The sequence below is a fragment of the Manis javanica genome, chromosome 6 (assembly GCF_040802235.1).
Source record: "Manis javanica isolate MJ-LG chromosome 6, MJ_LKY, whole genome shotgun sequence".
In the NCBI taxonomy this organism is placed as follows: domain Eukaryota; kingdom Metazoa; phylum Chordata; class Mammalia; order Pholidota; family Manidae; genus Manis; species Manis javanica.
The window spans coordinates 69,053,849-69,071,577 of record NC_133161.1 but is presented as its reverse complement, the minus strand read 5'-3'; the positions used below and the strand labels follow the sequence as shown (position 1 = coordinate 69,071,577).

Genomic DNA, 17,729 nt, shown 5'->3' with positions numbered 1-17,729 from the left:
TTCTTTTCTTTTATATGCAACGCTTGGTTACAAGAAGTTGTCTCCAAATTTTAATTTTTTCTACAACTTAACTATTAATCTACTGTCTTCAAAGTCAAACTCATAATCACCTAGAGTCATGAATGTCCGATCCTGTGCAGACAGGACCTCTGTTAGCAGTTAGCATAAAGGTGAGAATGGACCAGGTGTTGCTATAGCAACAAGCAGCTCCACAGCATGAAGACAGAGGTTCTTCCTCACTGAGTGCTGCACGTCTTAAGTGTGTTGGCAAGAGGGTCTGCTCCACGCAGCCATTTGGGGATTCCTGCTGTTGGAATTTTTTACCATCTTCTAGTTGTATCATTTGGAACACTCAACCTCTTTAGTCTCTGCATCAAGTTAAGCTAAAGAGTAGAAAATTTCCCTGGGAAGTTCAGGCTGGATGTGACCCATGTCACGTGTATCTACATTACACTGGGCAGAATGTGTCATGTGGTCCTAACTGGAAGGGACTTGGGAAATGTAAGGGAGTAACCCATCTTTGCCATAGATAATAATACTAGGATTAAATCAGAATTGTGACAAGCTTGGGAATACATAGACGTGTTCCCATATCTGCTAGTTGGTAGTTGAGGTTTTATCTTTGAACTGTTTTCTTAGATATTGGAAATCACATATAAACACTAGTGTCACCTATTTGGTTTTCTATGCAAGACTTTTTCTCTTCAGGTTGAATATAGTTAATTGAGATATAGATAATGAATAGATCATACAAATAAATAAAAGCAGCTAAAGAAACATTAACCTACACATTAATGTTTCTCTGTTGTCTCCTTTTATTATGCCAGCATGAAAACATTCCTTTTGAAGACAAGATTTCATCAGTCAAAGTGGTAAGTTCATTTAAAAGGAAGCTAAATGCTACAATGTTGAAACTGTGTTCAGTGGTTAATTTATTTGCAGATCAGTTAATGCTTTGTACATACAAAATATATTTCAGTATATTGACAGTAGATAAGGATATTAAAATAATTGAATAAATATTTGTGTATACTCTTTTGTGTAATAAAACAGAAAATTTGGTCTCTCAGATTATTACGAAAGAAAAAGTAATCTTGTAAATTAATTTGAAACCAGTATGTGTTCAGGATTAATGTCCATAAAAGACTGTATGTGAGTTTTCTGAATTGCCAGTCCCAGTAACGTCTAAATGCTGAGAATACCGTAGGGATCAAGACCAAAAGATCCTAGACTTAATGGAGCTTACAAGTCACTATAGTTCTCTATATGTAGTTTAACTTGGGGTAAGGATAGCAAAAAGAAATGAGTGGGACATTCGGAATGTACAGAGCAAGGAATTAAAAGCAGTTTTCCTACATGAAGAATTGCTCTTGTAACTGAGGCCTCAAGGATGAGTCGGAGCTCGTCAGCTCACTGGAAGAGTTCACAGCATTATAGGTAGGAGGAACAGTGTGTGCAAAGTCCTAGAAACAAAGTAGCAGAGCCTTTCAGGAGCTGAACAAGGACCAAACAGGTTCTTAGAGCAAGGGGGGAAGACGGCAACAGAAGAGGCAGAATACCTAGGCAGATGCCAGCACCTGCGCCTCCTTACAACCTCAAGGACTTTGGAATTTATTCTTGGGCAATGGAAAGGCCTTGAATATTTAGGCAGGGATGTGGCAAGATGAGATTTAAGTTTTTAAAAGATTTCTCTTGCTACAATGTAGGAGTAGTTGAGAAGAGAGCAAAAGTGGATACAAGGAAAACTCTTGTGAGAAGGGAGATGAACACACACAAGGTGGTGGTTTCCTCGGAAGTATTCTGTACGAGATACGTTAATGTTATTTTGAATGGTGGATATCACATTTTCTTTGACTTTTTTTCTCTTACGTTTCTTTTTTAGGATTTTCTGTGGCATCCAGAAGTTAATGGCTCTATGAAACAGTGTATGAAAGTATGGGCTGAGGTCTGTGTTTTAAAATCTAGGCATTTCTGGTTTTAAGCAACCAAATTTTAAAGCTCATGAGAATCCATTGTTTTTCTTTTTCTTCCCCCTCCTCACCTGTCCCACTCTCCTGTTCTTTATACCAGCCTTCTAAATAGCACCTAAGCTGTGCTGGATTGACTCCATCACTTTACTAAAGAGAGAAAGTTGATCCAGTCCATCACCATTCTTACCCTAAAGTGGTTATGCTTATACCACATTTTATAGACTTAAAATTTTCTGTGAATGCTGTTGCTCAGTTAATTCAAACTTAGGTAATCTTTCTAGCACAGTATACACTCTCTTGAGTGTTTTTCCACTTTGTCCTTTAAACCTTTGCCCAGGTACTTCAGGAAACTTTTTTTTAAATAGCCTGTTTTCTTCCTTTTTATCATTATATTTGTCACCCAAAAGTCCAGCCTAGTATATTTTGGCTCATAATGCATGGAAATAAATGAGATATAAAGGAAAGCATGCTGTTAACCTCACAAAACCCCTCAGTTCTCACAAATCCACTTTCGAATCTCCACAGTGTCTCCATAGAGCACCTGGTCAGTCCTTTAAACCTATATTCTTTCTGAGAGATATTTGTATTTAGGGATGGATCAAACAATATTCAATTTTGTTATTTGCTTTGCTTAATTACTTGTGTTGCAGTGTCATTTTTCTTTGCTTCTTTTCACAGTAAATATTTAGTACTGTAACCCTTTATACACCAAATAGGCTTTTGTAGGATCCAATGGAAACCTAGTCAACATTTCTAACATTGTTTCTCTGACAAAGTACGTTTAAGTTTAAAAAAAAACAAAACATGCAGATGACTTATAGAATTCAATTCCTGGTAAACTAATGTCTCACCTAATTGCATTCTGTTTTTATTGATGTGTTCCGAAAATCCAGAAGTGTAGAATAATGTTTAAGTGTACATTTCAAATGATTTAAACATATGTTTTATATTTGTGCATTCGGCCTGAAAATATATCTATTGCAGTAATAGAAATTCACAGTTAAATATCAGTGCAGTATAATTTTTAAGTCTTGCAAGGTCACAGAAAATCTTTATATTTACTAACCTGGAGATACATTGCATATCTAGATATTCAGTTCTTACAATTAGCTTAAATTAGTGTTTGTAGTTTTAGATTTTGTTGTAAAACGCCTTGTGATTATTGGAGGAAAAAAAAAGATTCAACTTACTTAGGTAGATTGCCATGTAATTACCTAAGATGGATTAGTTGATTGGTTTCATTTATTCAAAGAATATGTGTGTATGCCTGCATTTGTGTATTTATTTTTTACCATTTCCATGGTAGGCTGCTAGATTCTGAGAAGACAAAGATCCATATATACTTATGTATTGTTGCCAGCTTTGTGGTTTTAGGACTGGTATTAGGAGTGTGGCTAGGAGTGAGCCCCAGTCTAGTCCTTGAGGAATTTGCAGTCTAATAGATAGTGACTTTCTGTGAATAATATTAATGTGATAAGATAAAGAATATGTGTATATGCCATTTTCAAGGCACTGGTCTAAAAACTGTTGATACTCTAGCTAATAACTCTTCCTCTGTAAGAGCTGCTAAATGAGTGGCAGATGTAGGTACTTAAGGCAGCCATGTGACAAGTGCCAAAATAAGGAAAGAATAAGGTATTATCAAGATTACAGAGGACAGGCACTAAATGTAATTTTTAAAGTTTTCAAAAAAGAGTGATCTTAAAGGTGAGGACCTGGAGTGAGAAAGGATGGTGATTCTGTGCAGGAAAAAACAGAGGCAAATATATGGAAGGTAGAGAATAGTCTATTCAGGGAATCACTGGCACTTTTAGCATGGCTAGAGATAGAATTCAAAATGCTCTTTTATTTATGTTTGGTTTTGGTTGTTAATTTCATGTGCTTTATTGGGAGAGATTTGGTAAGAGATGAGGCAAGCAGATACTAGATTATGAATAATAGCCTAAGCTATCTTTGTTGGGGTGTAGATTTACTTTATCCATTTTTTTCATTACCTCTAAATACTTCAGGGTATATTTCCTAAAAGTAAGGATATTGGGTTGAATTTATTCTGAGGATAGTGGAGAACCACTGAAAGTTTTAAACAAGAGAATGGTGAGATACAGTGAGGTAGTAGTAGAAAATTAGACTAAGTCATGAAGACACCAGCAATTGAGATTTAATTCTGTAGGTGAATGGTAGTCATTAAGAAGTCCAAGCTACTTAGATGGATTTGGGGAGTCTTATTATAGAGTAAAGGGATATTTGAAGTTACTTGAATGGGAGAAATTAAATAGGCAGAGAGTTTAGAGATTAAAGAAGAGAGCTATCTCTCTTTAGAGATGAAAGAATGGAACTATCAAAAAGATTCTGAGAAGAGGCAAAGAGAGGTGTAAGAGGAAAAGCAGAATGATTGTAATATAACACACAAGGGAGGAAAGAGTTTTAAAAACTGAATAGTCAGTAGTGTCACTTTACAAACTAGATAGGGCAGAGTGAAGCTACAGGGCTCGGCAATCCAGAGTACACAAATGGCTCTGAGGGCAGCTTTAATGGATGGGGAAGCCTACAAGCAAAATGTGGTTAATGGAGGTATAAATGAAAGATAAAGAACTGGTATAGTGTGGGCAGAGCTCTTTCAAGCAATCTGTTGGTTAAGGAGGTGAGGGGGAAGAATTTGAGAGAGAGACAAGGTTGAAGGAACATGTTTTGAGGATAAAGATGATTTAACACTTGTAGATTGAGGGAAAGAAGGAGAATGAAGGAGGACAAAATTGATCATGTGAGAGTTGGAGGAGTTAATTTATGGATACAGCCCCAGATGTAAAAAGGGAATAAAGGATTAGCCATTAAGAGGAATAGGGACTTATTTTCTTTACTCTCTCATTAGAAGAAGATAGGCTGGGTGAAGTTGTTAAGAATGAAGGAAAGCAGGCAAGACCACACAAGCCAGATGAATTCTACTTTCTCAAGTTTGAGAATTTGACTTCATGCTGAAAGTGTGGAGGACAAGAGGGGCCTGTATCAGGAAAATAAGATTTGGGATAGCCACTGTAAAAAATGAGAAAGAGAACCACCTAGGGATGAGGATGAAGTTTCACTAAAATAACAACTTGAAGCACACTAGACTGGAAATGGGAGTATCTCTGAAGGGAAATAGGTTAATTTTATTATTTTTCTCTACTTTTGTAGTTTTCCACACTGAGCATGTATTGCCTTTATAATGAGACAGTAACTCATTTGTGTTCTTACATATGGGTAAGATTTTTTTTTTCTATTTCTTGATTGTTTTTAATTGTTTCTTGTGCACATGACTGTAATATCAGGTCTTTGGTGCTGCGGAAAGTGCTTTGAACTCAGGAGTCACAAGACTTAAGTTCTGGCTTTATCCCTTTCAGGTCTCAGAAATAGCCTAAAACCTTTCTGAGTCTGTATCCTTGTTTTGTAAGATGTATAATAGCGTCCTATCTCACAGGTGGCGAGAATCTATATTAAAATAAGCTAATTTAAGAGAAAGTACCTAGTAAGTTACTTGCATTTGGTGAGGATTTGTACCAAATTTTTCCTCTTTTTTTCCGAACTGTCTATAATATCAGTTTATTTTGTTAAATACAACTGGATTTAGCTTTCCCAAAAGATTTTGTTTCTTTTTTTTATTGAGGTATTGTTGGTATACAGTCTTATACTGGTTTCAAATGTACAATACAGTGGTTCAATAGTTATCCAAATTATTAAATCCTCACCCTCTCTAGTACAGTTACTATGTATCAACATAGAAAGATGTTACAGCATCATTCAGTATATTCTCCTTGCTGTACTACCATTCCCATGACCAGCTTATATTTTATTGCACATTATTGTGTGCCTTTATCCCCCTACACCTCTGAACCCACCACTGGTCACTCTTCTCAGTGTCTGTGAATCTACTGATATTTTGTTCCTTCAGTTTTGCTTTGTTGTTATATTCCACAAATGAGTGAAATCATTTGTACTTTTCTTTCTCTGTCTGGCTTATTTCACTGAGCATAATACCCTCTAGCTCCATCCATGTTGTTGCAAATAGTAGGATTTGTTTTATTCTTATGGCTGAATAATATTCCATTGTATATATATACCACCTCTTCTTTATCCATTCATCTACTGATGGACACTTAGGTTGCTTCCATTTCGTGGATATTGTAAAGAGTGCTGTGATAAACATAGGGGTGTATATATCTTTTCTAAATAGAGATTTTGTTTTCTTCAGGTAAATTCCCAGAAGTGGAATTAATGGGTCAAATGGTATTTCTATTTTTAGTTTTTTGAGGGATCTCCATACTGCTTTCCACAGAGGCTGCACCAATTTATATTCCCACCAACAGTCTAGGAAGGTTCCCATTTCTCCACATCCTCACCAACATTTGATATTTCTGTCTTTTGGCCATCCTAACTGTTGTGAGGTGATACATCATTGTGGTTTTAGTTTGCATTCCACTGATGATTAGCTATGTAGAGCATCTTTTCCTGTGCCTGTTTGGCCATTTGTATTTCTTCTTTGGAGAAGTATCTGTTCATATCCTGTGCCCACTTTTAAATCAGGTTATTTGGTTTTGGGGTGTTGAGGCATATGAGTTCTTTATATTTGTGCATATTAAACCCTTATTGGATGAGTAGTTTACAAATATATTTTCCCATATTATAGGTTGCCTTTTTGTTGTGCTGATGGTGTCCTTTGCTGTACAGAAGCTTTTTAGTTTGATTTAGTCTCACATGTTCGTTTTTTGTTTTGTTTTTCTTGCCCAAGGAATGTGTCCAGGAAAAAATTGCTCATGCTTTTATTCAAGAGATTTTGGCCAATGTTTTCTTCTAAGAATATGGTTTCATGACTTACATTCAGGTCTTTGAACCATTTCGAGTTTACTTTTGTGTATGATGCTAGACAATAATCCAGTTTCATTCTCTTATGTATAGTTGTCCAGTTTTCCCAAGATTATGTTTCTTTAGTGCACTGATCTTGTATTTCATTTAACTTTTATACAGGGTATCCTGTAGGTATCCATGAATACTTTTTAATTGGCTGACATAATAACTATAATATATATATCTAGATATTGCATATACATATCTAGTATATATAATATACTAGAGCTTTACTCTGAGCAATTTACCTGGAATTCAGAATCATATTAGGCCATATTAGATTTTAGTAGTGCTTTTGCTTTTTATAAAGAACATCATAGAATTAACCTTACAAGCCTCATACTATTCGGTGTAACCATGTAACCATGTAAGGCTTTAGGCAGTGGATATCTGCTTGTCATAACAAGAATCCAATAAGTAACTCTAGAAAATGAAAACACATTGAGAAAGAAGAACTTAAATTTAAGGAAAAAATTAACTGATGTTACTTATATCATCAATTCCTTGAAGTGGAGGTAACACTATTATAAAAATTTTTTTCTTTAGGATTCTGTTGCAAAGCCCCATGTGATTGTAGCAGGAGCTGCCACAGTAAGTTGTTATCTGTATTCTTACATGATTTTTGTCTCATACTTAAGGACATGCTAAGAAAAAGTTAGCTTGTGTTCAATAGAATTCTTGATTGTACTTATATTTTAATTCCTATTTCTATTGTAATTAATTAGACTGATGCATTTTAATAGAAAATCTGAATGAACTTTGGAAATTTGGTGTTAAATGTCAATATTATTTTATATTTAAGATTATATTCTTTCTTCTTAAGTGTTATAATTGAAAGTCTTATTTTTTATTGGCTTTTTCTACCTGCCTTCATGCATGAAATAATTTGACCAAGTTTTATTCTAATATTGAATAAAAATGGAAATTATGTTAAAATAATAACCTTCATTAAAATAGATTAAATTATGTACTTCAATTTCCCTGTGATAAATTCTGAATTAATGCTTTGTTTTTATTTCTTCTTAGTGGTCTATTAAGATTCACAATGGTAGCAATGAAGCGCTTTCTCAATATAAAATGAACATTACCTCCATCGCACCACTTCTAGAAAAACTGGCAAAGACTAGTGATGTTTATTGGGTCTTACAAGGTAAGGAATAAGTAATGAAAAAAAATGTCATTTTGTACATATTTTGAGGCATGGATTTTTATTATCTCCTATTTCAAGAAAGAAAATTATTGCTTTATGAGAATAAATTTTGAAATAAGGGTTACAAAATTACAATAAATTTGAGTCATTTGTTTTACTCTTCTGAACTTAAGGAATAGACAAATAAATAAGTTAAAAATAAGTAATGAATATACAAAAATATCCTCCAAGGAGCCTCAGCATGCAGAATGACTGTAGAATTATAATGAAGCAAATAAGCTCTAAAGGCAAATGAGATGTTTTCTTCTGATTTTTTTTCTTACATTTGATTGCAATTGAGAAATACAGAAAAATTATTGTCTGTTTTACAATATTAGACTCATAGAAAGTAAAAACTTTGGAATTGACAGAATATATTTAAATTCATACTGTGTAGTTTATACTTGGTAATGAAATTTTATAAGAGAAAGTTGACATTAGATCAACTCATTTCAGGAGTTTATTGAATGTCCTTTATTTAATGTGTAACACAATATGAAATGCCTTGGGTATTTTTGCAATTCAAGTTGCTTGTCAGAAACTCTTAGGATTATTTCCAAGTTGAATGTCAAGCTAAGCAGAATAATAAAGGTGGTAATAACCTGTTCCACAATCCCCATTTTATTTAAGGATTCAGTGTTAACTTTTCTCTTACTAAAATGAGAAAAAATGAAACTATTTATTATTTATTAAGGTCTTGGTAAGTGATAAGAGACCTTGATCCTCAATAATATTACCTCCTAATTGTGTGAACAAAGTTTAGAAATTAAGCATGACAGGAGAAAAAAAGATTGTCTAGTACTCTAAATTAGGCAGTTTCCATAATTTTAAATTTCCACTACCTCTTCTTAAGACATGTGAAGACATAAAAGCATTTCCTGAAAGCCATGTACTTATGAAAGAAGAAGAATAAAAGTTCTTTGAATTTGAGGGAAATACTGATTGATTCGAAAATTGAATGCAAAACAGGAGGAAATCTGCTGCAAACCTTGGCCAGCTTTATTTAAATGAATTGTTAGATGCCTGGAATCATCTGAACTTTTAACAAAATATCAAATGAATCAACTAATTTGCATGATCATAATTTCTACCAATAGAGATTTTTTTTAATGTGTGTGATTTTTAAATATTTTATGTGCAGATCCTGTTTATGAAGATCTATTAAGTGAAAATAGGAAAATGATCACTAATGAGAAGATAGATGCCTACAATGAAGCTGCAGTCAGTATTTTGAATAGTAGCACCAGAAATTCTAAATCAAATGTTAAGATGTTCAGTGTTTCCAAATTAATTGCTCAAGAAACCATCATGGAGTCTTTGGATGGCTTACATCTTCCTGAATCAAGCAGAGAAACTGTAAGTACTCTTGTGTCTGTCAGTAGATAGAGACTATAAGGTCTAATTGGTTATAGCTAGAATCACTATAACATGGTAATAAATAATTTAATTGCAGTTTTAATTACATGTAGTTATTCTGTTTAAACATACATCTAGAAATAATTTTGCTTTAAATCACCTTGCTGACTATATAAGTGAAAGTTTAGTATACTCTAAGAGAGACAGAAATTATGGAAGGGAAGAAATGAAAAAAACTTCATTTATTGAGTGCTAATCACTCTTAATGTACCTTGTCTTATAAGGAGCTTATATGTTCTCAGTACCCTCCTGTTTGAAAACTACTGCTTTATTTTCTCCTTGCCTTAAACCTTAAACTTACAAGCATAAGCTTTTGTGAAGACCACAATTTTTAATAAATATATAGAATTTTTTTTATTATTTCTTTATAGTCCTTATACCCTAAGCATTGTTCAAGGTACATAGTAGATACTGAACAAATTCAGATGTACAGGGAAAAAGGGATTTTAGGTTAAGTATGAAATAGACTACATAATTATAAATTTTCACATATAGTACAACTGAATTCAAGTTAACTATTTTCTCATAAAGCAATGATTCTTAACTCTTTTGAGGTTCACATGACCCCTTTGACTATCCCATAAAAAGCAATGGTTCCATTCCTCTACTGCAAAAAAATACATGTGTTTGCATGTACACACACAGTTCTGCATGTACTTTGAGGACCCTGTGGAACTGCTTAAGAAACTTGGAGTTTGTAGGCTAGTATTTTACAAGAGTGCCGCCATTGAACCTCCTGAAGTCTCAGGACTAAAAGGTGAGGTTTTCTAAATAGTTGAGTACTTGGAATGCTTAGGCATAAGTAATATAATAATCTTAGAATTTCAAAGATGCCTAAATTATTAAGTTTTTATAAAACCAGAATTGAATGAATCTTTAACTGCACAGAATCTTGACAGCTTGCCTAGACTGTTTTTACTATAATGAAACCATGTTAAAGATTCCACATTTTATTTAACATTAGAAATCTTACAGCTTTAAAAATCTAAGTGGTCCATAAACTGTAAAACAAATTAAAGGCATATTACAAATATTGTTAGCTAAGAATTAATCATTTTTTGATGGGAGTAATTTTATATTCTTTTTTCACTTCTATAGACTGGGACTCAAGATATCTTAAGAATCCTGGTATCTTCTGTATTGAAAGCCTGCTAATTAAAATTCTTTGGTTTTTGACATCTGTCAGTATTTTTTAACCAAAGATCATGGGCCATTAGCAGACATGAAATTATTTTTTTTGTTTATGTCTTTTGTTTTTTAAGAGTAGAATAGAAAAATGTCAGAGTGTATTTCCAAGTAGGAAGGATAGATATTGTTTCTTATATATGTGTTCTGGATCATATTATAAAATGAATTTTTCATTATGGATCATAGCCCAAGAAATTTTAAAAACCCTGGGCAAGAATGAAGGAATACCATATTTGCATGAGTTTGGGGAAATGGTAGCACAAAGTACAAAAAAGCATTTTGGTTTCTTTAGTGCTGAAAAGTCGGTAATATTCACAGGAGAAAATCTAATGTGAAATACATTAGTGACAAGATAATAACCAAATAACTTGATTTGTTCACAGAGTGCAATGATTCTTATGAACGTGTATTGCAATAAGATTTTGAAGCCTGTAGATGGTTCGTGTTGTCAACCGCGGCCTCCTCTTACTCTCATACAGAAGCTAGCTGCTTGTTTTTTCACTTTATCTATTATTGGATATTTAATCTTTTATATTATTCATCGTAATGCTCATCGGAAGAATAAGCCGTGTACTGATTTGGAAAGCGGAGAGGAAAAGAAAAACATTATCAATACTCCCATGTCTCCATTAGAAATACTTTTACAGTCTTTCTGCAAACTTGGCCTGATTATGGCTTATTTCTATATGTGTGACCGTGCAAATTTATTTATGAAGGAAAACAAATTTTATACACATTCAACTTTCTTTATTCCAATTATCTACATCTTGGTTTTGGGAGTATTTTACAATGAAAATACTAAAGAGGTAAGAATCAGTTTTGTTTTAGCTTACATTGTCCTTAGCTCATTGCAAACTCAGATTAAAGAAATAATGTCATTTCTCATGTCAGAATATACAAACATGTATATAGAAAAGGACAAAGAAGTATTGTGATTGTACTTCACTTAGTGGACTCTAAACTGTTGCTTTTTTGAAGCAGTTTGAAGGCAGTTCAAAGAGTCATATGAAGATTGTTGAAAAATTGGTAAATTTTTCTGTTAAAAAGATGTCATGACTTACTGTTACTTTGCCTGCTTGAGGATGAAGAAAGGGAAAGTGTTCCCAGTTTTTTGGAATAATATCCAACATGAGACATTATTATGTTTTATAAAGTAAAAAACATAATTAAAAATGTAATTAATAAATGCCAATCTGCACAAACATTTTATGCTTACATATTTATACAGACATATATACACACAAATTAGAACTTACATAATAATGTGGCACTGCTCACAATATTCTGAGTATCCTATATTTGGATTGCTTTAATTGCTCAGAGTATTAGTGTAACTCCTTTATAAGACAAGATTTATTGAATTGTAAAAAATATCTGAAGATGATTAATCAGTTTTTCATCCCCAATGAGAATATCCCAAAGAAATTAAACCATAATAATAGAGCTTTTTTTCACAATAAAGTATAAGAAAACTATAAGGTCTTTTCTAACTGAAATTCTAAGATTTTCTTAAAGGAAATTACAGAATGTCATTTTTTTTTTTTTGAGGGCATCTCTCATACAGAATGTCATTTTTTAGATTTATACAAACATCTGTCATAATTTAAGTGTAATCTTAATATAAAGCTATAAGTATCAAATGTTTAAAAATCTCTTTTAGTTTGTATTAGTTTTCAAGTTGATACTATATTTTGAATAGATTTGTATCTTTTATCAAAAAATAAAAAGATGACCTTTAACTGTTTTTTCCAAGTTTCTTTTGACAAAAGTATTAGCTTTATATCCTATAAGAAAAATTTTATCATACTTAGTATGTACTGTCCAAATAATACCTTCATGATGAATTAAAACAGAAATTTGGTTCTTTTACCCAGACTAAAGTATTAAATAGAGAACAAACAGATGAATGGAAAGGCTGGATGCAACTTGTAATCTTGATTTATCATATCTCTGGAGCAAGTACAGTAAGTATTTTGAAATTAAGTTCAGAAAATATAGGAAATAATGTTACTTTAATGTTTCTTTAAGGGCACCAAATCTTTTGTGTTTCATATTCTCTACTTTTAGAGACCTTTCTTGTTTCCTACTCATCCTTCTCCTGACTCTAAAAATGTATAGTTTTAAAAGCAAAATAAAATTTCTTAAAAGAGAAGACAATAATTTATTTGTAATACTTGGCCATAATTTTAATGTAGTAGAAACAGCTGATTAGCCAGGGGTGTTATTTTATGTCATCCTGTTGAACAACTGAAGACATTAAGAAACTTTGTAGGTTACAGTTAATAGCAAAGGGTTTAGAAATTAAAAATTTTTTAAACTCATTCATAATTTGGGAATTACTGAGCTGTTTTTTATTGCTTTATTTGCTTATTTAAAGCACGTATCTGTAAAAAGTATCTGAATCAATGATAAATTGAGGTAAGAAGGGAGTGTTGCCCAGAAAGGAATATTTTGAAATCTCCATACCAGTATTTAAGAAGGTAAACAATACTGAGGTTTTTCAGATATCTCTAACAATAGACAATAGTGTTATTCTTCATTAAGTCTCTTTATTATTTTCAAAAATTTTTGGTAATTTTATGAATAGTCTGTTTGAAGGGCAGAAGACAGGAATAAAGTATTTGTCTTACTAAAATAGGGTAGGTATGTTTGTGGTAGCAGTGAAATTCCTCTGACACTGCAGCTGAAGGGGACCTTGTGAATTCAGATAGGGAAGAGCCAAGACAATAAAACAGATCCAAGATAAGGAGAGATGAAGCGAGTAAGACTGAGTGTATAAGCTCAGTTCAGAATTTGTATGATAAATTTGGCAGATTCTCTTAAAAGTAAGTAGAGACAAATGTTGAATCCTGGAAATATCTTTTACATATGAATAAAGACTAGGTTAATTTGAGGGGGGAAAAGGGTTTTGTATTAAGAAAATGCCACTTAGAGACATAACTAATTGCTGACATATTAAAGGGTGATTCTACTGTTAAAAAAAAATCAGAAAGAATTAATGGCAGTTTAAATTCCTCAATTCAGTGGTTCCAGAAAGAATTTGGATCATAAGAGGATGCAGGCAAATGCATTCTATTATAATCATCTGCCAAGCTAACATTCTAATACATCTTACACTACATGCCCCCATACATTCTAAATTACAATAAAAAAAAATCCCCGTTCTGGGAGGACATACTTTTCATTAACAGATCATTTGTTATGATTAATTAACATCATCCCTTTTCTGTTATGTAGGACTTTGTGGTTAAAAATTACCTGTACCTACATCAGTGAAGTGTTATTAGTATGGGTTATATATAACATGCTAATAGTGGGACTTCATTTTGGGATTTGATTCTTGGATATTTGAGGGAATATCCTAATTAAAAATTCCTTTTAACTGCCACAGTTATCTTAATTGCCTTTGCTTAATTTTTTTTGAGTAAATATGTCAAACTTTAGTTGTGCAGTATTTTAATACTAAAATAGAAACTGCATACAAAAATTAGAGAATTATTAAAATAATCCAGATGCTCTGGCAGATTGTAATTGTTGGTATAAACATTCTTTTATAATATGATTTATATGAAATATGGATAAAACTGTGAACTTATATGGAGAGCACAGCGAGTTAGGCATACTTTCCCAAAAACACAGTAGATGACTTCTGTGATCCGTTGTGGAAATTTTTTCCTGTGAGAGTTTATAAATAACTTTCATGAAGGGACCTGATGTAAGGTCTTCAGGGAAAATTTGTGGGACTAGAAAAAGAACCGAACCAGAAGTCAGCCTAACTATTGATTCTAATGAAATCAGAATTCCAAATATATTTTTAATACTAAAACGTTATAAGTAATACTTGACTCAATGAAAGACAGAAACAGTTCGGATTAAATGAGAACAAAGAGGAATGACAGCTAAATGCAGTGTGTGATCCCTGATTCAAGGTTCCTAAGTTAAAAAAAAAATTTTTTTTAAGCCATAAAGGATATTACTGGGATAATCAGGGAAATGTGAATCTGGGTTAAACAGTAGATATTATATTCATATTTAACCTTAGGTATGATACTGATTTGATAATAGGGTCATATAAGAAACTATTCTTAGATGATACTTGCTAAAATATTTAAGGATGATATCATGTAGTCTTAAACATACTTTTAAATGGGTAAGCATGGTATATAGGTGTCTGTTGTGCTATATACTTGCAACTTTTCTGTTGGTTCAAAGTGTTGTGTTTTTTTAATTATTTTTTTATTTTGGTATCATTAATGTACAATTACTTAAACAACATTATGGTTACTAGACTCCCCCTATTGTCAAGTCACCCCACATACCGCATTACAATCACTGTCCATCAGTGTAGTAAGATGTTATTCAAAAGTGTTTTAAAATAAAAAGTTGAAAGATTATATGATATTTGTAATAAACGAACACTGGCAGGAACTTGGCAAATTTTTGTGATAGTGCTTAATTTCATTTAAATGCAATTGTATTAAATAGTAAATTCAATAGTAAATTTAATTGTATTAAATTAAGTGTGATAACAAAGTTCCAACTTTGTAGACCTAGCCCCAGCCTTAAAGGGACTTGTAAGCATGTTTTATGGACAGTGATTAAAGTCATTGGGAATGGTTAGCCAAGGTTTGACATTGTTTACAAATACTTGTTGAACTTTCAGATGTAAAAGTGATTAAACACATGCATCTGGCTCTAGAGCTAGACTCTTCATTGTGGTACCACCAGCCTGCATATGGCTCTTGAGCACCTGAAATGTTGCTAGTTGGAATTGAGATGTGCTGTAAATGTGAAATACATACCAGATTAAATATGGTTAATTCTGGTAAATGCATGCTAAGTTGAAAAACTTAGTATATAAAAAGAATAGAAATACCTCATTACCTACTAGAATGATAATATTTTGGATATATTGAGTTAAGTAAAATGTATTCATTAAAATTAGTTTCACTTGATTGTTTTAATGTTTAAGTGTTCTGGTACCCATATTAAAAATTTACTATGTGACTGGCTAGCATTTTATTTCTGTTGCACAGCACTGCCCTAGAGGGCTGAAGTTGGTAGCTTTGATATGGAATTAGATTTTCAACCTTTCATGAAAAGGATCTTTATAGCAGCTAATGACTGTCTGAAAATGGAATGGATTGCCTTGGAAATTTGTATGTATTCTGCTATTAGTATGTACTCAAATACATGTAGGGAATATTTTAGAGTGTATTGAAGAATGAAGTAAAGACAGATAAAGACAGGTTTAGATTAGATAAATATGGAAATTATTTTAAGCATATTTTCCACTTTTATCCCTGTGATTCTAATATGTTATACCTTCAATGGAAATTCCTGATTTAATGATGAGATATTTAAAAAGAAGTAATGATAATGGGCAATAAATTAGAATTCTGTTTGATATATAGAACTCAGAGGAAGAAAACTGATGTTCATCTGAGAGTAAAAATGGGAAAATTTGAACAGGGCTGTAAAGACTAGGATTTGAATAAGCAAAATATGGTTATTAGGTTAACCTAAAGTGGCCATAAGGAATGTTAATGCTGGATAATTACAGAGATGATTGGATGAGTCTATAAAATACAAGCCAAAAAAGTTTTGCCTAAATTTAGTATTTATCCTTAAAAGAATGGCCTTAAAATTGTAAGGGTTGAATGTCTCACTGAACAAGCAAGTGTTTTAAAGATCATTAAAAAAAAAATAGTGCACTAGTTATGTTGTGGAACTCATGAAGACAGGTGGAATGATGGTTATGAGAATTAAGACTTAAAAATGAGGTAGTATTTCCAGTGACTCCTATAGAATATAGATTAGAAATATGTTATATTTCATTCAATTTAAAAGTGAAGATGTAATACTCTGAAAAACCATGGTAAGTGATTTTAAGGGTCTTGGTCATAATGCAACATTGATGTAGGACTGTAAAACTAAAATGAGTCAGAGGGAAATAATATTTCTAAATTATGTTTGTATGTTTTTTAAATATCTATTTTTTGCTAAATATATATTGGAAGTAGTTGTGTGACAATTTTATTTGCAAATTTGAAGTCTATTTAAGGAGGCAAAAAATGTGGAATTTTGGTTTTGTTTATATCTCATTGGGCAAATGTGAAGTATAGAATGATCTTGTGTTCTGATTAGTAATTATAGGTATATATTTAATTCTTCATATTTATTAATTCATTCTTCACAAGAACCCTTTGAGGAGGGAGGTGACTGTCATTTTGCAGTTTAGAAAACTCAAACTTAAAGTCACAAAGCTAGTAAGTGGCAGAAACAATTTGAACCTAGGTCTGATTCCAATTAGAGTCTGCATTTTTTTTTAACATGTTAATAATGCCTAACTTTTAAGGATAAATCTTTTCATTGAGTGAATGCCAAGTGTTAATGATGATCCATTGTCTTGGTTAAATCTTCTGGTTAGGGTAATTCAAGGTATAGTTATTGACAACATATATTTTACCTATTTGTTTTTGTCAACAGTTTTTGCCTGTGTACATGCACATTCGGGTTCTGGTTGCTGCATATCTATTTCAGACAGGGTATGGGCATTTCTCCTACTTTTGGATCAAAGGAGACTTTGGAATCCATAGAGTATGTCAGGTAGGATTGTGTTCAGTTATTTTTATTTTTCTTTAATTTTGACATGAAAATATAAATATAATCATTATAAGACCATGAATAATATGAATTTATGAAATTGCAATTTAAAATTGTATCATTTCTGTTCATAGTTAATAATTCAAGATAAATAATTTATTACTGAGGGGAGGGAAAATATAATTTAGATGAATGTGTAATAAAACACTGGTATACACAAGGGACATCACTGCTAATTCATTTTAGTTTTGTAAAAATGTATTTACTTGAGATTATTGTAATATGCTATGCTTTCTCTAAGAAGAGTACTAATATTTGTCAAGTTTCTCCCTTGTGCTAGGCCATTTCTGAACATTATTTTATTGATCTGTCATTACAATCCTGAGTTGTGATCTTCATGTTTACAGACAAGGACACTATAGCTCAGAGAGGTTAAATAATTTCCCTACAGTCACATAGTAAATGGTCCAGCTTTATATCAA

At 32.3% G+C, this 17,729-nt stretch overlaps 1 protein-coding gene across 3 annotated transcripts in view; it reads left to right on the top strand.

The window, feature by feature from the left end:
- CASD1 (CAS1 domain containing 1) overlaps window positions 1-17,729 on the top strand; it is a 43,881-nt gene that overhangs the window by 12,917 nt on the left and 13,235 nt on the right. For 2 of the 3 annotated variants that reach the window (XM_073238823.1, XM_037019855.2), the window contains exons 4-12: window positions 828-872; window positions 1,883-1,945; window positions 5,142-5,207; window positions 7,395-7,439; window positions 7,875-7,998; window positions 9,179-9,393; window positions 11,025-11,447; window positions 12,516-12,605; window positions 17,131-17,250. In XM_073238823.1, the coding sequence (XP_073094924.1) occupies window positions 828-872; window positions 1,883-1,945; window positions 5,142-5,207; window positions 7,395-7,439; window positions 7,875-7,998; window positions 9,179-9,393; window positions 11,025-11,447; window positions 12,516-12,605; window positions 17,131-17,250 (1,191 nt within the window). The remainder of the gene's footprint in view (window positions 1-827; window positions 873-1,882; window positions 1,946-5,141; window positions 5,208-7,394; window positions 7,440-7,874; window positions 7,999-9,178; window positions 9,394-11,024; window positions 11,448-12,515; window positions 12,606-17,130; window positions 17,251-17,729) is intronic. The other variant, XM_037019856.2, reaches the window with a different exon arrangement.